Source organism: Macrobrachium nipponense, chromosome 6, assembly GCF_015104395.2.
Source record: "Macrobrachium nipponense isolate FS-2020 chromosome 6, ASM1510439v2, whole genome shotgun sequence".
NCBI classification, from domain to species: domain Eukaryota; kingdom Metazoa; phylum Arthropoda; class Malacostraca; order Decapoda; family Palaemonidae; genus Macrobrachium; species Macrobrachium nipponense.
This window is the reverse complement of record NC_061108.1, coordinates 36769673-36795027: the sequence shown is the minus strand read 5'-3', so window position 1 is coordinate 36795027 and position 25355 is coordinate 36769673. Positions and strand designations below refer to the sequence as shown.

Genomic DNA, 25355 nt, shown 5'->3' with positions numbered 1-25355 from the left:
ATAAATAAATTCGCATCGAGCGACTTCCTCATTTCGCCGTGGTGAGCAAAAGGCGCCGCACGTCTGATTTAGTCCAAGACAACGATTGTGTGAAACGGCGACAGAATTAGATTTTATGAAATATTTCATTTTATCCGAATAAAGCTTAAATGATCATTTTGATTTCACATTGTATAATGTCAGTCCCTTTCTACGTCGGCCGAAGGTCAGCATGAAGTTTGCCGAGATGTACCATCGCTGTTTCAATTGCTTCTCGTCGATAGCCCATGTTGACTCCTGCCTCATTGATCAGCCTCACGTCACTTGTTCGTTGGTTCATTCTGTCATTCGCTGCCAAAATCATAGATTGGAAAGAAAGTTCGCCATTAACCGACAAAAATGTCCTTCGTAAACTTGAAGAAAACCAAAGTATCAGATACGCGTTGAAACATGAAAGGTACGAACGATTTAAGAAGCATAAAATTCCACAGCGATTGTGGAGGTTTTGAATTTCCGATCTCTATTACTAGATAACATAAATATGTCTGATTCTTTATATCTTTGTATTTTAGCTTTAAAAGTGTTTAATAGCCATATGGAAACCAGTATTGTAAATTAGAAATGAATTTCATAACTTAAATCATGCTTCATAAATTCACGATTAGAAATGTAAATACAGTCTTTGATGATTTTCAAGTCTTTGCGTTAATAGCTTAGGGACATTGCTGTCACTGCAGTGAATTGGTTTTGCCTAATTATAGCGTAGCAAATGTAGAAGTAGACTGGAAAGTTCTTATTTTTCTCTCATTCCCTTTCTTAATCTTAAATCTCTTTTGACAAATGTCACTATAGGTGATTATTAATTCATTTATGTGTGTATACATGTCAATATAAGTATTATATGTGCAGTACGTATATATATATATATATATATATATATATATATATATATATATATATATATATATATATATATATATATATATATATATATATACCCTATGTAGTATGTATAGCTATGAGCTTTTTTGCATTTTTTTTTTTCATGGAAGCTATATTTTTCTGCCAAGGAGATTTTGATCCAATTTTGATGGCTGCAGATATTCCATGATTTGATGTTTCAGGTGAAATCTATTTTTTCATCGATGGAACTCCAGCGCCTATACTTACCAGCAGTTTATTAATCGATAATATTAATGGCTTTTACATTTTAACTGTTGCCTTTCAGGACATTTCACGTTGCTGGTTTTAGATATGATTGCAATGCCTAGATAATAATTGTATGTTTGATCTCATTTTGATATGACTGACAGTGGAGATTCCCAGAGAGTAGGTCCCTTGTCGGGATGGTCCAACGGTCGAACGGAAAGCAATTTTTGGCGGTTCGAGGTTTGGCCATCGTGGCTCGGGTTCTTCGCTCTGTGGGTCTCTACTGGTACTTTTTTGGTCCTCATGATTTTTTCTATTATAATTTATTGCATTTTGGTCCCCTAGTTATTAAGGTTGTTGAGACCAATTTGATAAAACCTACTAACAACAAGGTTCGATAAGTGACAGGACATTGTTATTTACCAATATATTCATATTTCAGTATATTCTTTTGTCCCATTGATGCGAGTACTTAATCAATGTCAGATGCAATTGCATGAAAATTATATACAAATATTGCACATGGAGTAGATACACTCAGGTTCCATCACTTTTAAGTCACTACTGAATCATGTTAAAGAATGACTTATCTTGATTGTTGTGTGGGGGGGAGAAGCTTTCAATCTGTCTAAAGCTCAGTTTAAAAGGTCATTTGAAATGCACAATGGGAGGTATCTCAGTATGTACTATATCACATCATTGTATTAAGTTCTTTCATTTCTCCTTAGTACTTGATTGAGTTAATGAATGATATCAAAATTCATGCTTTAAGTGTAAGTTCAAGTTAAGAGTCACTTTTAAAAGTTCAAAATATTAGGTTGCCACGCTGCAGGTCAGGGCAGAGCTGCGGACCTTACCTGAGGTCAGCTTACAGTGGCCTTGGCTTTGGAGTCCTCGCTCTTCCCTCATCTGCGGGATGTGGACTTTTCCTTTCAGTTCTATTTTGTTATTGTCAATGACTATTTTAGACAATAAGGACTTTGTGTCACTAAGATTTGTTTGAAATGGACGCGTAACACAGAGCCTAACAAAGAGAAAGAATCCAGGCTTGCCTCATCCACCCTTCGTAGAAAAAAAGGGCGTCGAAATTGAGCCCGTGTCCTTTCCTATTATGAGTGTCAATTACAAGCAATAATCTCTTCGTCAATTACAAAAAATAATCTCTTCATTAGAGAATATGGCAAACCAAGTTTCACGGAAGCGGTTTTAACGCAATGTTTGAAAAGAATGCTTCAGACAGATCAGTTGTCCTGACCACATCTACCCTTGCAAGTGACACACTACTCTCTCTCTCTCTCTCTCTCTCTCTCTCTCTCTCTCTCTCTCTCTCTCTCTAAGCCTAGACGTTCTGTCTTAATTCCACGTAGTCTCATCATCCCCTTTCGACCCCCCCCTCCCCCCCTCCCCTCCATAGGCCTTCCCTTTTTGAGACTGCATTTTCCCATTTCATCCATAATCTGTTTGAAAAGAAGACTAAAGAAAAAGATGATAGAGGCACGCTTGGATGACTAGGCATATTGTTAAGCATCCATTTGAAAGAGATGTTAGTGTCGCCGAGACCTCAAATGATTGATGATGATGATGATGATGATGATGGATGATGATGATGATGATGAATGCAGTAGTTATGTTTACGTTTGGGAAAATTGTGCGTTGTTAAGTAGCTCTTGTGTTTGAGAGGGTCCTGTGATGGTATTTGGCTGTGTCTTCCTATGACAGCGGTATGACATTAATAGCAGCGGATAGTGTTGGCCAAACTGTGGATCTGAGGATGCTTCGATCGTTCCGCGTCCTCAGGCCCCTCAAGTTGGTCTCGCGGCTGCCAAGTAAGTGTCCCGGGGACACGCTCTGCCTTCTACTACTGAAGCAACATCCACCGGTCCCTCCCCTCCCCCCATTGCTCGCTAGACAATAGTTACACCTTCGCTGTGGCGCTGTGGCGACGGTGGTGAACGTGGTGGCGGGGGGTGGCAGCAGATAGACACATTTAGCATAACAGACACACAGACAGAAAGACACAGACAAAGACGGACGCAGACTGCTCGCTGCCCTCTCCTCCAAAGAGGCCAAGGCGACAGTAGCTTTTCAAAATTCAAACTCCATTCCTCCCTAAACGTGATGTACTATTTCTCCTTCAACGTCATTCATGATTGCCATTAATTACACGATGTACTGACTGAGAACGCAGTATGGACCAATATCACGGCCAAATTTGTGGCTAGTTTAGTGGCAGTGCTTGGCCGTGTATTGGTCATGCTGAGTTTTGGGGAAAAATTATGGCCGCCATGAGGTAACATGACTTCGATGTTGGTTCAGTAAAGAGATGTTAGGCTTCCGAAATCCTTCTTCTCTGATTTGCCATTTCTTTCACTGTACTAGATTCTTTAGTTTGCTGTAAAGACCTCTTTTTTCACCTCAGTTTTTAGTGTTGCCATAACTGACTCGTACTTTGATTTCCCTTCAGTAGCAGCTGGTTGACATATTAGAGTGCGCGCCTGCGTGCGCCTATGTTCTTTTGTTTAGAAAAAAGAGAAGTAAGAAGTAAGTAGTCTGAGACAGATTGCAATAACCAGCCCACTGTGATGTTAACCTCATGGCGGGTCCTTCATCATTGCGTGGCCTTTTACATCGGCCTCCTCCTCTTCCATTTCCCTCCTTTGGAGTTGTTATCCTGAAGGGATGACATGGAGTTTGTCATCTGTCTGTGGTGTCCTTTGCTTGCTGCCGTTGTTCTGCCCCCCTGCTTCTGCGACTACTGCTGCTACTGCGCGGCTGCGTGCTGTGCTAGTGGGTAGCTCGGCCGCGTGATGAATGAGATCTCCTAGAACTGGTAAATAGACACTATGTAGATGTAGTGGCGAAAGGATCTTTTCATTGCTCTGTGGGGGATTTAGATGATCCAATATTGCTGTTCATTTCAGTCAGTGTATTATTATTATTATTATTATTATTATTATTATTATTATTATTATTATTATTTCCTCTGTAGGGAGGACAGTGGACGCATGGGATCATATACCTATAGACCCTCATGGGAACAAATAGTCCTGGTTCCTGGTTAGTCATTCTATTGTTACTGTCACTATTACTATTAGCTTTGGGTACATGTACTACTGCTACAACTACTGCTACTACTACTACTACTACTACTACTACCACTTACTCTACTACTACTTCTACTACTACTATTACCACCAGTTGATGATGATGATGATGATGATGATGATGACACAAATAGAAATACTCAATCTCTGTCTCTCCATTTTGAGTGTCTGAGAATGATTACTTACTACTTTCTTAGCTGGTCCGAATGCATTATGAAACCTGTAGACCATTGACTGACAAACTATAGGTATATAGGTATATAGATCACAAAGTAGTAGTGCCGACGAATATTAGTGGAATCAAATTTTTACCTTTAACAATTTTCTTTAACTAACCCGCTATTCGCAGCCTTCGCTTATTTTGAATCATGGTAGACGGAGTAGTCGTGCAGGCACTACCAAGCAACGTGTGTTATTTATTGCCCTTGTTGTCCCCCCCCGGGGCTACTGTATTGCCCCTCTTTCTTTTTTTTAAACCCCGGGTCCAACCCCCAACCCCCAACCCCCCCTTCCTCAACTATTTATTGCAGCCTGACCTTTGGGTGTCTTCTTCGCCCCCTTTCCCGCCATGATACCTGCCATCCTCCTCCATCCTTCCCCGCCTACCTCTCCCAAGTAATCTATCTCCTGCCTCTTGCCGCCTCCTCCTCCTCCTCCTCCTCCTCCTCCCTCTGTCGTTGAGTGAAATACTAATAATTTTACAGTATTTCTGTGTCGCTTTTACCTATATCGTACTACTTCCCTTGCCTCTCCTCGCTATTTTTTCCCCTAAAGAAAAGATCATAATAAAACGATGAGCTCTTCTGGCTCATTTCTTGTTGCTTTTCTGCCCTACTCTTCTTCCTCCTCCTCCTCTTCCTCTTCTTCTTCCCCCTCAGCTATTATCCTTCCCATCCTCTTTATAGCCACTCCATTCCCCCGGCCATCTCCCTTCCTCGCGCCCTTTCCTGCCCCCTTACCCGCCCCCCGTCTCTGGTTTTCACTGATATCTAACGAATTTTTCATAGATTTTAGAAGTGACTGTTCTTTCAATGAGTTTAGTCTATCTATTACTTAGAAAAGTAGTTGTGGAAACCTCATAGCCAACATTAGTGTGTAGCTACGGTCTTTATCCTTGCTTTTCAGATTCATCACGCAAATTATCTCGGACCCCTTAGGAGTAGACTTAAGAACACTGAGAGCAATCCGAGTTCTAAGGCCATTAAAACTAGTATCAGGCATACCGAGTAAGTAGCCAGTCCTAGATCATTGAGAAACACACAGACACACACTGACACATACGACACATACACGCACACACTCACATGCACGCACATTCATGCATTTGTACGCACTCACAAAGATTCCTTCATGCACAACACAAAAGTCAACACACACACACACACATGCACATAGACACACACACACTCACTCAGACACACACAACACCCCTAAGTGCTGTCTTACGTCTATCATCTATGACATGTTAGCCGTATGTTTGTGTGTTTTGGAATCCTTTGCTTCTCCTAAGTTCAAGGTTAATCTTTTTTATTTAAGTTTTTCGGTTGCTGCTGATGACATGCTGCCGCTGCTGCTGCTGCTGCTGCTGCTGCTGCTGCTGCTGCTGCTGCTGTGCTGCTGCATATTGAACAAAAACAAATGCCTGCTTGTTCCCTCTTTTTAAATGCCAATGCCAAAGCCACGCTAAGCCAGAGCTATGTCCCTTTCTCCCTTTAAACGTTTTGGAAATGACCCGCCTACTTGCTTCCTTCAGACTCCCTGTAATGTATCTATCCCCCCATGACTTAGGTTCATTGTGTTATTAGTACTGTATTCAAACAACTACAGAGAAAAAAGGATTCAAATCAGTTAAGGAAAGACGCTGACACTCTCATGTTATCAGTTGTATGTTTTGGAGTAATGATCCTTGTCATGATAATGATTCATTTGTTGGTCCCGTAAAGCCCGTGACCGGGCAGGCTGCCTCCCTCCTTGCAGCACCTGCTACAGTAACGATGACCCCCAAATGTCACAGAAGGCCTCCGCTTCTGTCGTTATTATTATTATTATTATTATTACTATGATTCACCATTTCTTATTCACTGGTCCTTAGATTTCAGTCAGTGGAAGTGGAGCATTCTCACCCGTAAATTTTCCCATAGTGTGTGTAGGAACTTTTGCTGTTACTTACTACTTTTATCACTAATATTATTATCATTATTATTGTTATTATTATTATTATCCTTCTTGTTACTCTTACTCTTATTATGATCACTCTGAAGTGTTTCAATAAAGCTTTTAGAACTTTCTTTTCCTTTGGCCTTTTTGTGGTGATGATGGTGTCATTTTTTCACTTTTGCATAGTAGTGTAGACATTTTTTTTTCTCTTTTAGATATTTTTACATCCATGCACAATTTTTGCATGTGGATAAGTAGTGTTTACTCTCTCTCTCTCTCTCCTCTCTCCTTCTCTCTACTTCCTCTCTACTCTCTCTCTCTCTCTCTACTCTCTCTCTCTCCATCTCTCTACTATTTCTCTCTCTCTCTCTCTCTCTCTCTCTCTCCTTCTTCTTCTTCTTTCTGTCGATTTTTTTTGTGTCTGTTTTAGATATATTTTTCCATGAATTTTCAGTGCTTCTGCGGAGCCCCTTTTGCCTGTATCTTACGCCAATTCTTACATGGACCATTTTTATTATACGTATGTAAGTCAAAGGAAAGTTTGTAGCTTTTCATCTTAATGTTAAGACATTTAGATAACCTGATTTTAATAATCTCTCTCTCTCTCTCTCTCTCTCTCTCTCTCTCTCTCTCTCTCTCTCTCTCTCTCTCTCTCTCAATTATGCTAAATCAGCTGGTTTATCAACTCCTTACATAGAAAGTTTTTTATATACTATGATTTCCCCCATACGAACTGCTCTCTCTCTCTCTCTCTCTCTCTCTCTCTCTCTCTCTCTCTCTCTCTCTCTCTCTCCTCTCTCTCTCTCTCCCCCTAAAGCGTAACAGTTGTCACAGATCAACCGGAGACAATAGTCACAGAAGTATGTCAAATTTGAGATCATATCAGAAGCAACTGGTGAGTTACAAAGATGTGTCTGAAATGTTCGTTTGATGTGGCCGTTCGATTCGAGTCTTTTCTGCAGCGATCAGGGGATATGTAGGAGTGTCAAAACTTTGGAAAGTCGATGGAACCTCGGAGCAGAGCGGGGTCATCCTGCTATACTTAAGAACTCTGAAGTTGTGTTCATTATCAAAACATTCCATTCCTTTTCAGCACCAGAAAATTCACCTGACTTTCGACACTGAAACATTCGCGTTTCTTACAACCTTCAAATATTCGCTTTGCTTGTCAGGTCAGGTCAGGACATTGCAGTCGTGGAAGACATCAGAAAGTTCAGGTCATAATCAGTGCTTAGTCATTCAGTTAGAATATTTATTTTGAACTCTCGAATTTTTATGATCGTCATTACTGCATTCAAATTCTCCGTTCTAGTATCTGAACATTTAGCGTTTGATCAGCATCAAACATTCAATTTCGAATCATTGAAGTTGCCTCTCGTATTTGACCATTCAGTTGACAAACCTGAAAATGACATCTGCAACATGGACAGTTTTGTACGGAGTACTGACGTTTCTTTCGATGTCTGACCTTTTGGCATCATACCACTGAGATCTTTTTGGACGACTGACCCTTTGGCATCTCTCGACATCCGACCTCACGGCGTCCAAAAAGCTGGTGTTCAACATGTGGTCATTCTGCTTCAAAACAAGAGGGAAGTACTGAAGTTCAGTTCAAGAATGATAAGACGCCCTCACCTGATTCTCCTTATGTCTCTCTTCATATCTGTCTCTTTGCGTACTTGCGTCTGTTTGCGCTTGTTTAGGTGTGTGTCAATTTATATTCATACATTGGGGCGACAGTAACATGTATATATGAGGTTGTATGCATTTCAAGAGATGTATGTTAAAGTTTGCACAAGGGTTATTTCCAGTTTGGATGCGTTCAATGGTACAGACTGAAGAGTATTCTTGATTCATATGAATTATTTTATATGAATCAATCTTTTATATGTGTGTTTTATACAAATGATATTCATTGTTTTAACAGTATAACGTAGTGTGTGTGATTGTTTAGTTTACATAGTTTATATATATATATATATATATATATATATATATATATATATATATATATATATATATATATATATATATGTTTGTTTGTGTGTGTATGTAATGGAACTCCTGTGGCTGTACAATTCCTTTAAATCTGTATCAAATAATACATTGAAAATCATGTTTTTTTGTTAGACTGACCTATATATATATATATATATATATATATATATATATATATATATATATATATATATATATATACGTATATATATATATATATATTATATATATATATATGTGTGTGTGTGTGTGTGTGTGTGTGTGTGTGTGTGTGTGGTCAGTCTAACAAAAACATGATTTGTAATGCATTATTTGAAACAGCAAAGATTTTAAAAAGAATTTTACAAATGTAGGTAGTATACAGCAAACAGGTGTTCCATTTATATATATATATATATATATTTATCTATATATATATAGAATATATATATATATATGTATGTATGTATGTATGTATATATATACATATACATCACAAATAGTTGGTCAGACTAACAAAAGTATGATTTTATTGTAGTACTTAATGCAGTAAAAACTTCAAGGAATTATACGTATGTAGGTAGAATGCAGCTAGAGGTGTTCCATTTCGTAGGCCTTAAGTAATTTAAGTTAGATAAGGTTAACTGGAGACCGGCGTGTTAATATGAGGTGGTTTTGAGCTGAACGGCTGGTTGGATTAGATTAAGCCAGCCATATACCAGCACGGGTCCTTAGCCCAAAGGAGGCCCGTGAGTGGAACGGCGTTGAAGGGGATAATAGGTCGAGGTTGGACCTATGTTCTCTAAAAGCCACTGAATATGGTTCAGATGCCTTTGGTCAGTTTGTCTGCACTAAAGCTTAGCATTTTCCCGCTATTCCTTGACCAGAAATTACTGCTCTCGTAAATATCTGGAAACCTACCCTACATTTATTATTATTATTATTATTATTATTATTATTATTATTATTATTATTATTCATTATTATTATTATTATTATTATTTTATTGAAATATATTGCTACATCAGCCGAGTTGATTTTGTAGGGAATTTTATATATTCTCCTTATGATAGCTTTCTCTTGTGTACTGCAATTAAAAAGTAACGTTCCAATTACAGGCCGAAATATGGAGAGTAAAGTCCATCGAGTTTACTTGTAAAAACTTGAAGTAAAATCCATCGAGTTTACTTGTAAAAACTTAAACTAAGTTAATATAAATATTTCAATACCCCTATTATGCCTGGGATTGGAACGCTACTTGTTAATTGTAGTACCCAAGAGAAAGCTATCATAATGAAGATAGAAAAAATTCTTTACAAAATCAACTCGGCTGATGCAGCAATATCTTTTAACAGTACCTGTTAAAAAGAGGGTCTTCTATATACCAGTGCATTATTATTATTATTATTATTATTATTATTATTATTATTATTATTATTATTATTATTATTATTATTATTATTATTATTATTATTATTACGTATGTGAACTCTGGTAATTATTTGTCAATTATCTTTAAGTTACTTATCATTTTTCTCTTGAATATTTCTTTAGAGGTCACTCCACCTTCAGTGCAATTGCGAAAAAGGTTAATCATGAAACTATACATCTGTGTCTGTGTATGCAACTTCAGAAAGTTTAACTAAAAGTTGACGTTGAAAAGCTGCCAATCCACATTTAGTCCTCTTGTTTAATTGTGGAACATGTGAAGATTGCTCCCTATCTCTTTATGATCCATGTTTTGTATTAGTATATCTGTGAATTACGCTTTGGCAGTATGCTTCAAAGTATTAAAATTGGTACTCGAAAATCAAAGCAGTACATTACTGACAACTGAATATCAAAGACAGACATGTTTTAGTTATGCTTGGAGGAAATTCCAGTTTGCTTCTGTAAATATCATCGTAATAGTTAATATTTAGTTTCAGAAATTAAACAAAAGTAGTATACCGTATAGATTCCATCTTGCAACGAGGAAAATAGTAAGTAATTTATTTCATTTAAGAGTTATTCATTTTTTATGATGATGCTGTCTTCCAACTCAATAGCGGACATTTCTGTGTCTACCTAAAATCAATGTCCTCTTTTCCAGTTTTCATTCCACAAGCCATTTAAATCGGGCTCAGATGCTCATATGAGTCTTGTGGAGGCTCTTTGAGGAAAGCTTGGCTGCTCATTTCCCAGATTGACTGTTTGTGGGGTCACTCGTCCCCATCTCGCCAATTTATGTTTCAACCAATTTCAAGTCCCCTTCTTGCTAATTAGGTTTGCAGATAGCGCCAAGTGTGATATATGATAAAATACCAGAATTGTGATAGCACCGTCATTTTAATAATAGTGAATTGTTAGATTCTTTACATGCAGCAGGTCACTCTTCGATTGTCATCAGAAATAAGTTTACAGCAAAAATCTATATCTAACTATCTATCTCTAGATGCGTGTACGTATGTGTGTATATATATATATATATATATATATATATATATATATATATATATATATAAATGTGTGTGTGTATGTATAATATATATGTGTATATATATATATATATATATATATATATATATATATATATATATATGTAATATATATATATATATATATATGTATATATATATATATATATATATATATATATATTGTGTGTGTGTGCATGATATTTATAAGCATGCTAAGGTAAACAAATAAGTCCAAAATGAAACTTCATAAGCTGTGGTAATTTGAATTAGGTGGTTTCCAAGACATTCCTGAAATACGACGAGCACAAAAATGAATGAAAATTGTGAATGGGAGAAGGCGTATAAATAGGTAGGAATAAAACCCCAAGTATGACTTTGGCCAAGCAGAACCTTAAACATATTTAGAACGGCCACGAAAGATTATCCAAAGATCCATTACCCAGATAGCAGGAATCGAATTCAGGTTGTTTTAAAAAGTAGAGATAGAGAGAGAGAGAGAGATAGAGAATTGGAGTAACCAGTGAGGCAGTTGGTAGGAACTCATCGATCAACCTTTTGAAATGCTGAACCAGTGCATGTTTCCAAAAGCAGGAATAGATTTATTCAAGTAAAGTTGTTGAGTGTTTAGGTCGATGTCAGTACGTTGTAGGCTGCATTTTATCATCCAGGCAAGTTGTGTTCTATATAATTAGAAACGCCATGAATACGCACCATCATGGCAACATGGCATCTCTGAAGCTTGCACTTTTTCTCAAATCGGCTGATTTAATTCCATCAATGGACGAGTTTGTTCATAAAGTACGATAACGTTTGCTCAAGTTGTGCTCAGCACTGATTGAAGAGTTAAAGAATTGCATCTGATTATGTAATATATATATATATATATATATATATATATATATATATATATATATATATATATATACACACGTATATATATCTAATAAAAGGAGCCCATAAAAACACCAAAATATACAGAGAAAAGTACTATATTTCAGAGACTGCTGTCTCTTCAGGTATATGAATTATATATATGTATATATATGTGTGTGTGTGTGTGTGTGTGGTGGGGAGTATGCGAGTACATATAATTGTGTGTCCATGTGTGTCTACAGCATATGAGATTATGTGAGTATATACTCCGTCCAGGTTCGACCGTCTGTTCATCCATCATGAATATATACATAAATACATATTGTATGTGTGTGTGTGTGCGTGTAACTTCCTCCTTCAATTGCAGTCCTTTATGGATGAAGGTCACACCCTTTGTCCTTCTCTGTGTTTCTCATTGATATGGTGGGGGTGTCTTCGCCAGAATTTTTATGTCTTCCGCTTGACTTCGAGTAATTCCTGAACTGGGCGTTGCTCAGAGTTGTTAGTTTTGATAGTGGTGTGGTGGATAAAATTCGAGTGTCAAAATATAACTATATGTGATTGTGAAATAATAATCAAAATTATGTTGAGAGAGAGAGAGTTTTCATTATTGGTGGACATCTGACGTAGACCAAATGTCTGTTCTGTTGTCCGTTTGGTGCTGTCATGACATCAGCCGTTTTTTTAACCCTTGTCATTGTTTTAGCCTTTGAAGGCAAGCCCAAAACTCGCCGAATATTTTAGCCAGTCATCTTGTGATGTACCATAGTACGAGACAGATTCATTTTAATAGTTTTCCCATTTTTTATATTGGCATTTCATTAGGTACCACCCACTTTATTAAAAAAGGAGAAAAGTCTTGGTACGTCAAAATTTAATTGTAAAGATTTGTTCATCTTTGTTATGTAGTAATCCATGGAATCTGTTTATTATAAAATGCTCTTAACGTTCATGAAGCGCTTAGCCCTAAGCCTGCGATCAGAAGCCCGCACTCTCTCTCTCTCTCTCTCTCTCTCTCAGTCAGTCTCCTTCCTTTCTCTCGTTTCTGTCGCATCTTGTTGGCATGGAGACCAGATGCTGCTGAGGGGAGTTGTCGGATGTCGCCATGAGTGAAATTTCCCATGAAAACTTTTCTTGTATCTCTCAAAATACATGTTTTGTTTTCTCATATATGCTGGCATACAGTACACATTGGGGTTCAAAGTCATCTTTTTAGCCTCTAGAAGTTCTGGTGTTGATGTGATGATTCCATCTTGGCTTATGTTCTGTTCTTTTAAGTCAAACCAAAGGTAAATAAAGTCTGTCCTTCGTCGAGATCCTCAAAGTCTCCCGTTGTTATTCATTATTCTTGTCCGTCAAAGCACTTGGTTTGGCCCCAGTGGAAATTTCAATTGGGGAGACTACAGGAATAATGTAGCAATACTTGGCAATTCAAAGGACAAAAACGCCTACCCCTCCCCCCCCCCCACCTTGCCCCTCCCCCATCTCTCTCTCTCTCTCTCTCTCTCTCTCTCTCTCTCTCTCTCTCTCTCTCGCTTCTCTTCATGCGCCGTATCCCCTCTCCCCCGTCCCTCCAGCAACACCATTACTAACAGTTCAATACCACGCCCCCACACAGACAGACACGTACATGCAACGTGCGCACACAGACAAGGCACAGAATCCTTGAGTGCCTTAATTGTTGTTAAAGCATTTTGATTTTGCCTTCCTGCCTAATGTGTTGCGGTTCTTCATAAGATTTCTCAGAGATTTTCATCAGTTATTCGCTGATGCGATTTTCATTTGTTTGGTTGTTTTCTTTTCTGGCCTGACACTTTCCCGCCCTTCATTTCTTACCATTGACTTTCGTTGGAGACACAAGTTAACCCAGAAAAAGCATTCTGTTCTCATTTAAAAAGGTGAATATAAGGATATTTATTTATTTCATTTTATTTTATTGCTGTTATTTTTACTCTTAAAAGAAAACTCAAGATCTTCAAAAGTATCGGATGTCAATTAGAAATTCTCATTTCATAATTATGCACTATATAGTCTACATTAAATGACCCGGCTTTGAGGCCTTTAAGGCCTTTAAGGGTACAGCATCGTTCTTTATCAAATTTGAAACTGTCCAGTCTCTCTATAAACATGTGCCCGTCTTTGCAAAGGATACGCCTTCAACAGCTTTCCTCAGTTTTACTATTTATCTTCTGTAGCCTTCGTCTCCTTTATGTTTTTGAAATTTAGTCTCTTTAACATAGGAGTTCATGTTAATATCTCTCTCTCTCTCTCTCTCTCTCTCTCTCTCTCTCTCTCTCTCTCTCTCTCTCTCTCTCTCATATTTTGTTTTGTCTTTCGGATGATGGTTTTTGAAACTGACCGCCTCCTGAAGGCGAAACTACCTCCAGGTTGAAATCTAACGACTGTTCGAGTAATCAAAATGTCAGCCAATCGAGTTTTGCTTTCTGTCTTTAAGTAGCACGAGAGAGTCAGCGTTACAGATCACTTCTTTCGGAGATCAGATTGTCAATAGACAAGAAAAAAGAAAAAAAGGAAAAAAGATAGTTATTTTCACTCTGGGCAAACTGAGGACCAGCTTTGAAAAGCAAAGTGATTGGCCGAAGCTCTTTTGTCCAATCACCTGCCATTTATTGCTGGCAACACGTTTTCCCGTGTGAGTGTTTGTTATTTATTTGTTTATTATTCTGATTATATTACGGTGTTTGGCCCAAAGTCAAAATTCCACCATTAGTGGTGTACCTCCGTCACTTCTACCCACGGTAAGTAAGATCTCTTCTGTACTCCATAGACCTAAATAATTAATTAATAATAATAAAGATAAGAAGGGATTGGAAAAGAATGACATTGATGATGATCCTATGATTCAATTTCATCCCCCCCGCCCCCCACAACCCCCTCCTCTTAAGAATTTCTTCCCATGAAAATCATAGTGATGAAGACTGTTGTTGTTGTTATTATGACAATAATGATGATGATGATAATAATGTTAATATATAAAGATGATGATTCATTATATTTAGGGATCAGCTCACTCATATTTTGGGACAAAGCCCACCCCCTAATTCTTGTATTTTATGAAAGAGAAACTACTCAATGATACATCAGTTGCTGCTTTTGAAGATTTTGGTCACATTTCATTTGTATTTTTTCCTTTTATTCTTTTTTACAGCCATTGGCTTCTTGTTCGCTTTGCACAACCACTGACCACTGACTCACCTGACTCTCCTCTCCTTCCTCCTGCCTCCCTCCTCCTTCCTCCTCCTCCTCTCCTCCTCCTCCTCCTCCTCTTCTTATCTTCTTTTTCTCTTTGAGTTTTGCCTCTTGAGTTCTCCAAAAGGTTCGCTGATCTGTAATAAGAATATAATGGAAATGAGTGTGCTGCTTGTTTGTGGGTGCTCTATGGTCTGGCAGAGGGATATATGTACGCAAAGAATTCACATTTATACACACACATACACATACAAGATATATATATATATATATATATATATATATATATATGTGTGTGTGTGTGTGTGTGTGTGTGTGTGTGTGTGTGTGTGTGTGTATGCGTAGTATATATACGTGCGTGTGTTGGTATAAGTCTGTGAGTTTATAAAGTAACATTGAGAAACGTGTATTGTGCGCGCGTATGCGTGAACGGGAGAGTTTATGTACGCGTGTGTATATGAACACCACTGTATATACCTATAACTATATACCTATATAGTAGATATGTACAGTTGCGTACGTGCATTGTTTATGAGCTTGCACGGCTGCAGTATTTGTGTGTGTGTGTTTTTTGTTTTGTTTTTTTGTTATGGTTTCTTCTTCTTGCATAAAAGTCTACCTGTTTGTTTCCTCTCCCAGTGGGTCAAGTATTGGTTGTGCAAAAAGAAAACAAAAAAAAAAAAAAGAGACGAAAAAGAAAAAGAAATATCCAGCAGTATTTTTCTCTCAAAGACAGTATTTTTGAGCCTGTTGACGGATATCAATTTTATTAGACAATCCAGTATATATCAATATATATTATATATTTTTTTTTCTTTGTTACATACGGCTTTTTTCTATTCACATTTTTACACAGAAGAAAAACAGATTTTTGTAGACACAAAGTAACTATCTGGAATGCATTTTGCTCGTCTAAGCATGCATGAAATTGCCCTCATATTATCTTGACTTATAGCAGCAGTTTTTTTATTTATTTATTTTTCAAAGAAAGAAGAAAGATCTTTTTCTTGCGTCCTTTCTGGTGCTTTTTCCTCCCATACCACACCAGTAACCCCCTTCGTTCCTTCCTTCCTTCCTTCCTCTCTCTCTCTCTCTCTCTCTCTCTCCTCAATTTCTTCATTCTCGTTTGCATTCTCCGCCTATGTTCCTGTCCCTTTTTCTTTACTTGCGACTTCTTTATGTCATTTCTTTGAGCATTTTGCATCATTGGCGTTTCCTAGATTTCTTTAATTTTTCTTTTTCTTTTTTTTTTTTTTTTTTTGTCTCCGCACATTGGGCTCCTCTGTCCATCCGCCCTTTTATTCTGTCTCTCTCCTCTCACCGATGCAGATCGCCTGTGTGATCTTCCCTCTTTTATCCTCGTGTCCATTTTTAGCATTTGATATCCTGCACTTTTGGCCGTTTTCCTTCGTGTCCTCCTTTTTATATATATTATATATATATTTATACCTAGAAAGATAACATTCTCGTAGGTTTATTTTTAGATGAGTATTTTATTCTGCATTTGAACTTTTCTTCAGAGAAGGATTTTTTCACATTTTGCATTTTTCTTATCATTCCCGAGTCTTTTCTTCTCTTTACTGGTCTCTGTTGTTTTTCTTTTCACTTGTTTGTCTTGGCTCCAGATCGTCAGACCTTAAGTGCTACACATCTTGCCTACTTTCCCAGCAAGATTTGCTTCCGTTTTTGCATTTTTCTCAAAAGGAGTCAGACTTTTCACGAACAAAATGAGCTTTCCATTGAAGAAGATTTGAGATTTTCCGGGATCCATTTGTCAAGTTGATCCCAAATTGTAACTTAATCTTGCAATGAATTCAGAACAGCTTAGTGAATTAAGAGTCGTTTTTCAGTTCAAGAAATCCTTTCTTTCTCTTCTTTCTCTCTTCTCGAACCCTTTTCCTTTTCCTTTGCTCTTTACCTTCGTTTTCTAAAACTTACTGATCATTTCTTTTTCTTTTTTTCCATTTAATGTTGCACAATGTGACAAATTTTGGGGGAAATAGGTTCAGTCTCTCTCTCTCTCTCTCTCTCTCTCTCTCTCTCTCTCTCTCTCTCTCTCTCTCTCAAGCCCAGGATTATGTTTTTGTTTACTTTTATTTAAAACTTGACCAACCTCCCCTACTTAATTTGCTTTTTTACATGCCTGTTGTGTAAATGAGTCTCTCTCTCTCTCTCTCTCTCTCTCTCTCTCTCTCTCTCTCTCTCTTCTCTCTCTCTCTTCAGTTTTGCTTTCCAGTTTTGATTTACCAATTAAGTCTTGCGTTACCCCCGTAGACATGATTCCTTCGGTTTCTTTTTTTTTTAATTGAGTTTTTCCTCTTGTTTCTGGATGATGACCAGCAAGTTTTTTCCCCTTAGTCTTTATAAATACATACATACATACATAAATGTAATGTATATATACCTCTATATATATATATATATATATATATATATATGTATGTATATATATATATATATATATATATATATATATAATGATCGTATATAGTACGTTTGTATGTATATATATCTATATAATATGTATATATACATACATACAAGAATACACACATTGAAAAACCATCCCTTCTCTTAGCCCAATTTTTAAAATTCTGTTTCAATTTATATTTCTCACATTCTCTTTTTCTATTTTTCTTCTCTTCCTCTTTCTTCTTACTTCCCCTTTTTCTTCTTCCACATTCATCCAGCTGAATCCGAACCTCCAAAGTAAAAAGAAGCAGCATTGAATCTTCTCCTCTAAGCTTCGACCTGTTTCTAATTCTCCAAAGACTCGTCCCTCTACTCAACTCCTGTCCCCGGCTACTCATCCTCCTGCCTACTACTGGTTTTCCGTCCTCGAAACCAATTGTCTTCCTTCCTTCGTTTGGTTTTTCGTTATCCTTCTTCCACCTTCTCCTCCTCCTCCTCCTCCTCCTCTTCCATTTTTCCATAGAATCTTTGAGCGCCCAAATAGATACGAACGTAACCGTCTGTTCTTAGGTCTGCAGGTCGTGTTGAAATCCATCATCAAGGCCATGGCGCCATTGCTGCAGATTGGCCTGCTCGTCCTCTTCGCTATTGTCATATTCGCCATCATCGGCCTTGAATTCTACTCTGGGGTTCTCCATAAAACGTGTTTCAGTTTAGAAGATTTAGGTAAGTGAAGCGTCTCTTCGTTCGTTTGTATGAGTTGCCTTTCGATTATGATTAATCCCAATTCGCCATCTTGTCCCTCCATAAACTCTGTTTCATTTCAGGAAGTTTCGGTAAGTGAAATTGATGTTAACCGGCTGCCAATCATATTTTTCAGTTATATTTTTGCGTTCTAATTTGGTGGATTTCTCTCGCAGGTATATCAGACATGTAACGTTTTATATATTCATTTCTTGGCTTATTTGGGGCATGAATATCAGAATATTATTAGTGTTGCATATCACTGTCTGGGAGAGAATGCACTATACTAGTTATGTTTTGCATTCCAATCACGATAAGTATTTTTACGCCTTTCATTTAGATATTACTTATTGCCTAATATTCTCCGAGTTTACCCGACTGTCCCTTGATCCCATTTATCTTTGAACTTCAAGGCACTGGACAATGAAATGATGGCCTTTCGAAAATAGCGGTTCTAAAATCAGTCCAGGAGACCTTCTGAAGTTTTTAGTCGTCTTTGCATCGTATAAAAAAGGTTATGGATGGATAAATGGGTAGTAATGGGTGAGTTTGACCCCTTTGCAAGACGAAGACTTGAATGCCTCTCTAACAAACTATCGGTCAGAGTGATTTACCGGTTTCCATTGATCTCACGGCCTACTTCCAGGCCGCAGTGCACAGCACTTCGATGGGCTAATAACAGTTCTGATAGGGTGGTGGTAACCTGTTCAGAATTTACTGTTTTGGTCTTTCCTTATCTTCACTGGTTTTCGTAATGCTGTAGGCTGTTTACTTCATGCTGCATCATCTCAAAGACTATCTTGATAAAGTGACATGAAGCCTTAAAGCATAGGTGTGTCGTGAAGTCCTTTTGTTATTATTATTATTATTATTATTATTATTATTATTATTATATTATTATTATTATTATTATTATTATTATTATTATTGTTGTTGTTGTTGTTGGGTTGTTGTTTGCTGTTGTTGTTTTGCTGAAAACAGCAACCTACTTCTTAAGACTTTGCCACACGATCAGTTGGCAAGTGAGGTGCTGGAGGCCACCACACGTCCTATTCCGTAGGAAAGTATAATGAGTTATGCAAAAGAGCTTGAGTCCATATTAGGCTGTTCACACTACTCGCTGCCCTGTCCAATTTTTTTACTTTGCTGGTAGGTGACAGGTCGACTGCTACCATTGGGTTTGCTTAATAAAAACAAAACTTCCGATATGATTCGCTATCACGAACTAGTTTTTATCACGAACTAGTTTTACTGCATGTAGTAGCAGCAGCTTCAGAAAGCGACGAGTGTGGAGGAAACACCGACCTAAGGAATAGGACGTGGAAGCAATGCTCAGTTATGCAGTGATGTTGACGTTTGGATCAAATAAATTCTCTAAATACATTATTTATGGCATCAGACGATTTTTTAGTCGGCACCCGACTTCCCCGCCAAAGTAGCAGTTCTCTTCACCTTTGTATTGTGAACATTAGGTATGTATCCTTATCTTGAAGATGCCAATGGTTCATTTATCATATATAGACATCATTTCATGGAATTATGTGATATAATCATCACTCTTCACTGTGGTGTATTGTAAACATCAATTTTCACTTCCTTCAAACAGTAAGGCTGCCTATGCTGTACTGTCAGTTGTAGCGTGAATTCTTTAGACCATCCAAGTGGAATATTATGACGTAAAAGAGTACTATACTCTTTCGCCATTGTGGGTGGGTTAGAGACAGACATGCAGTCCATTCTTAGCAATCAGCGGTCTGCACGCGTGTGTGAGTGCTCGCACATACGTGTGTGTATGCTGAGCTGTACTCTAGTTTTAAGTATCTAATAAAACAGCGTTGGCGGTTTAGTTTCACACGTCTACGCACACATGTAATTCCCACCCATTGTCGGTAGCCATGCATCATCATTATAACTGTTCTCTGTACTTAGGACATGTTCTTTCGAATGAGTTCATCCCAGACAACTACCGGTAGGGGTCCCCTTGCTCTTATAAATATCTATGGACTTGATACGCTTTGTACTCTTCGGAGTTTTTCTATAGGAACTGAGATCCTTCCCCAACAATAAGCATATTAAATTTATGCTCATTATCGAGGCCACACCATGCATCAGCCCAACCATTAAGAGCAATATAATTTGTATGTGAAAGTAGCCATCAGGCTAAATGTTTTAAAACGCTTTCAGTAGGCACAACCTGACTTCCAGTAGTTTTCCAAGATTAGATCACACACACAAGCAAGGTGTTGGGAGTTCCTCCTTCAGAATACTTGCCACAAATGTTCCTTAATATAATTCCCTTTGCAGGCTGTAATTGTGCTTGTATCTCCTGTTCCTCGGGTGGAAGTCATATTGAAGAAAATTGTCATTACGAACCAGATCACTATCTGCGTTTGCTATCAAACTGATGAAGCCTACCTTTTAAAAACCGTATAAAATTCGTGAAGGGATTCTCCAAGACAAAGAAAAGCTCGCTTATGGCATCCGCGCCTCTTTGTACTTTCTATATTGGAACTCGGCTTGCCATAACATTTCTGTTTGGTCCAGAGAGGCCTTTTTGACTTACAGAGGAATTGACCTCACCCTTTGTTGGTGTTGATTATCTTTTTTCAAATTTAGTTGGATGTTTTATCCATGCCTGTGTTCCTAGAATTAAGACATTTGTAAAATCTTTATTGGTTTGCTTGTATGGAAAGTTACTGATAAGAAAAGTGTTGTTATTCTTTGTTAGTGTAACATTTCTAATTATTGTTAATCTGTTCACTTGTTTAAAGATAGACAAACAGAATGATGGACAGAGCTCAATTCCATTAATGTCCATGAGTTTGTGAAATTGTAGACTCAATAAATGGCTTGTTTACATAGGGTTTGGCTCTTAGAGAGATTCTCCCCACTTGAACTTTTGCTGGGGTACCAAACGCATGGTAAAACTTTTGAAAATTGTCAATTTACAGATGTACACTAAATTTTGGGATAAGAATGAGTTGCGTGTGAATGACGTTTTATAAATGAAAGCATTTGTCCTAATATATTCAATATACTCTTAGCAGTAAGTTTACTGGTGCTTGAACTCGAAGTTACTGTCGCTAGAATGCATTAAAGCAATAACGGGTTTTATTAAGTCATAAATATTAAGTAACAGTTTTTCTCACCGATACCGACTCACGAGTAAGAATTTAAATAGGAAGCCATTAAGCTCTTAAATTTTAAAAGGTACGTGTTATGTGGATTTATGAATTAAAGTAATTAGTGATGTCTTCAGCGACTCAGATAACTAAAGGCAATGACGGCAAAGGCTTGCATTATTTCCTGTTAGTTGTTCAGTTAGTTCAAGGTACATTTTGCAGCATATGCATTGTTACGTAGGCCGGTGTTATACGGTTTCCGGAAGATTTTGCATCATTATGTAACCTCGCCTGCCTGCTTGGTAACAGAAAAAATAATGGTGACCGAACTGTATCAGGCTTAGCTGTGACCTGCCTGAAAGAAAACTGAAGGAAACTAAGGTCATACTTTTCTTCTCTCCCCCCTCCAGGTCAAATAGTTACTGAAGGCGAGATGGCCACGCCGTGCCACACGGATAATACCTCCATAGCTCCTGCAGGTGCTTATGTTTGTAATGAAAACACATCCACCTGTCTCGAGCTTTGGGAAGGACCCAACTTTGGCATCACATCTTTCGACAATATAGGCTTCGCTATGTTGACCGTGTTCCAGTGTATTACACAGGAAGGCTGGACTGCCATTCTTTATTGGGTAAGGCTCATTCTGTGAACTGTATATTCTTGTCACTTATGCGCACGTGACATTTCTCATATTCACGCATAGTGCCCCACAAGTATCGATTAATATCCAATTCACTGGCTGGGTGATCTTCATCACTTTCTACCGTTGTTTTTAAACTAGGCATCGGTTCGAATCCTGGCGGGGGAAAAGGACTAATCTAATATCATTCACTTTGCATGTAAGTTATTTGCACGTATAATGAGTTGGAAATGAAACGATATTTGTGGCGTAATATCTGGTAAGTGTATTGTCTGATATCTTTATTCAGGACTCATATTGTGCGTTGTTATAAAAATATCTTATTTTATTCTGGCTGTAGTCATATTAGGACCTCTAGATATTCCCTTCTCTTTTGCAGGAGAATTTATATTATTCAAACCTATCGTATGAAAATAAGATGTTCGAACGAGAGGTTTTGTAAACCGCAGTTGAGCAGAATGCAGATATTAAATGCTCATGTTTATTTGTCGTTAAAATAACGATTTGTAAACTTGTTCTGAAGTAATTCTCTCATGATTCTCATGTAGGTCTGTTTATCGAATTCAACTCGTATACACACACACACATATATAGAATATATACAAATCCATAAATAAAGGTATAAGCCACGATGGAAAGAGTTTCTGCAAGATCTTTCGACTCAACGTCCTACTTAGCAGAAAAACGTTGAGTCGAGATCTTGCAGAAACTCCATTGATTATCTTTCCTTCGTGGCTTATACCTTTATTATATATATATATATATATATATATATATATATATATATATATATATATATATGCATGATTTTTTTTTTGTCCCTTGAGGTTGCACACTTGTGGTAGATGCCATCCAATCCAATCATTGTTGGTCCTTGTTCTGTCAGCTTCAGTTTTCCTGTTTGTCTTCTCTTCTTTTCTTTTCTCCTCTTTCTTAACTTTGAAATGTATTGGAAAGTATTTCCTCTTTCTCGTTTTTTATTTCTTTGTCATATCTTTTCTCTAGGAACGTTTACGGGTTTTGACTTTAATGAAGCGTAGTTTATTTCCATTTTACTATAGTAAATGTACAGGATAGTATGTATCTCGTTGCCAAACTTTATATTTGATATCATTCCTTTATTTGGCCAATTTTGTCCTTATAGTGCTACGTGTTCCTCTGTGCAAGGAGAGGCTTTTCATGAATGGATTATGCTCAAAATAGCATTGACAGTTTTCAATGACAACGTAAATCTTGACCAAATACAAAGGCTGTGTTACAGCATGCTAGGGTATATTAATATGCTGGCTTATGCCCTTACTCCAATGAGCCTAGGACATTGATTTCTTACATACTGGGGAACGCAAGGAAGTTGCTGTTAGCTTTACACCATATCAGTCCATGCCTTGACTATGTTAGTAATCTCCATTGCTAATTAATTCAGTCTCCTCTCTTTTCTAACAATACCCGTCATTAGGTAGCATAAGTGAGTTGGAACAACTATCCGCCGTAGAAAGTAAGCACTGACTCTTTCAATAATATTGTTTTCTTTCTGATTTGCAGACAAATGATGCGCTGGGTTCCAGATTCAACTTTCTTTACTTTGTCCCCCTTATTGTCTTGGGGTCGTTTTTCATGCTCAACCTAGTTCTTGGTGTTCTTTCTGGGTAAGTTTCTTTGAATTCGTACGCTTTTGTTCTATATATATATATATATATATATATATATATATATATATATATATATATATATATATATATTGCACTTATCTTGTCTTTATATAGGACGGTTGGCTCCCTCCTGAATAGGGGAGTCCAACAAACGGTACTTATATTCGTTTCCGGTTTTGAAACTCAGGTCAATCATATCCAGAACAGTGATATCTTTCTCAGATGTTTGTTATAATTTACAGTTTTTATCTCAGTTCTGTTATTTTAATAAATTAGTATTTTCTACTAATTCTAGTTATGTAAGTTACTTTTCTTTATTGATACGTGAAGTTTGTATAAGTTAAAGTACTTTAATTTTTTGAGTTCTTATAAGGACGTCACATATTATTTGAAAAGTTTAAATGTGAAATATAACGCCCTAACTTTATTTTGTCTTTTTGCAAGAAACCCCACTGAAATCGTGACCAGATTGTATTGTTTTGATTTATTGTCAGTAAATATAATTTTCCCCAAACCGTCAGTACTTGAAAGCCTTACAGTAAGTATTATTTGGATATGTCTGATTTGAATGCCCTCAGTCAAGCTGAAAGGAAGACTGCTGATAATGGGTCAGAATGAAGTTGTCACTGACATTTGCATTTCCAGAGAGTTTTCCAATGAAAGAAAGCGGGTTGAGAGGAGAGAGCATTACAGAAAAGTAAGGATACGAAGAAATTTCACAGAGGCTTTTACGGGTTATTTTGACTGGATATGTAAAGCAGGTATTCTATTGCTTGAATGACAGATATGAAGTACGTAAATAACTCTAGTAAATGAATTAAACTCAATTTGTGTAAGTAATAATATTTAGCATTGTAATAGGGTATAAGTACATATTGTACATACAGCTTGTGCCGTAGTTGTATACTGCTCAAAAGAACAATCAGGAAAGATTGCAGTAGTTTGAGTTTATATGAAAGTGGCAATTGCCTCCCTTGCGTATTCTCATGTTCAAGCTATTCTACCTCAAGGTATTCCAAGAAACTGTATTGAATGATAAAGTACATGGGTTACTTTATGTTGGGTGCACCAGCCTAATTCAAGGGTGCCACAACTGAAGTTACTTTTAAAGAAGAGTTGTACTATAAATCGTAATGAATGCTCTTTGGTTTATTGAGTTTTATGCTCGTATGGTTATACTATTTTTCATTATATAGTAACGTTTAATGAATCATTAATGCCTTAGTATGAGTGTTATATCAGCTATAGATTTTGGATCCTGCTGCTGCTCAGTACTATGATTAAAACTGAGAGTGATAATTAAGAAACTCGTAGTGTATTTTGATGGTCTGGAATAATTCTTGGTAATTATTGCCTTGCAAATTAAGACCTGAAATATGCATTCAACAAATTCTGGGTCGCGTGGTAAGTTAACCTTTAAAGAATCATCCTGCCAGAAAAAAAAACTATCCTTAATATTTGTGCACTAATCAGTATATATATATCATATTTTATTGTGCATAAATCTATCTGTATTTTTTCTAATTATAGTGTGTATGTACAGTACATAAGTACATAGACAAGATACATGTACATATATGATTAACTTTACATAGAACTGAGTCACAAAGTAGTCCTTATGGGCTTGATAAGTCAGTCAGGTCGGATGGTAGTTAGCCTGGTTGCCTGTTATGATAATTGTTAATCAGGGCAGAAGTACGTTTAGGTGATTACTAATTACTGAGGGTTAGTTCATTCAGTTGTGTAAAGTGTATATATATAAATGTGTGAATGCAGGTTTAGGCATCCATTATCTCAATCCAGTGCAATATAAAAAGTAACAGATAAGATTCCAGGAATGTGGGAGTATTGCCTAACCCCCTACTGAAGAAAGTAACTAT

The 25355-nt window shown here is 37.1% G+C and overlaps 1 protein-coding gene across 12 annotated transcripts in view; it reads left to right on the top strand.

The window, feature by feature from the left end:
• Positions 1-25355, top strand: part of LOC135216890 (voltage-dependent calcium channel type A subunit alpha-1-like) — a 638668-nt gene that overhangs the window by 362491 nt on the left and 250822 nt on the right. For 8 of the 12 annotated variants that reach the window (XM_064252423.1, XM_064252418.1, XM_064252416.1 and 5 more), the window contains exons 5-9: positions 2848-2954; positions 17891-18046; positions 21597-21817; positions 23369-23472; positions 24121-24236. In XM_064252423.1, the coding sequence (XP_064108493.1) occupies positions 2848-2954; positions 17891-18046; positions 21597-21817; positions 23369-23472; positions 24121-24236 (704 nt within the window). Of the gene's footprint in view, positions 1-2847; positions 2955-5357; positions 5459-17890; positions 18047-21596; positions 21818-23368; positions 23473-24120; positions 24237-25355 lie in introns of all 12 variants that reach the window. The other 4 variants (XM_064252425.1, XM_064252417.1, XM_064252414.1 and 1 more) reach the window with 2 other exon arrangements.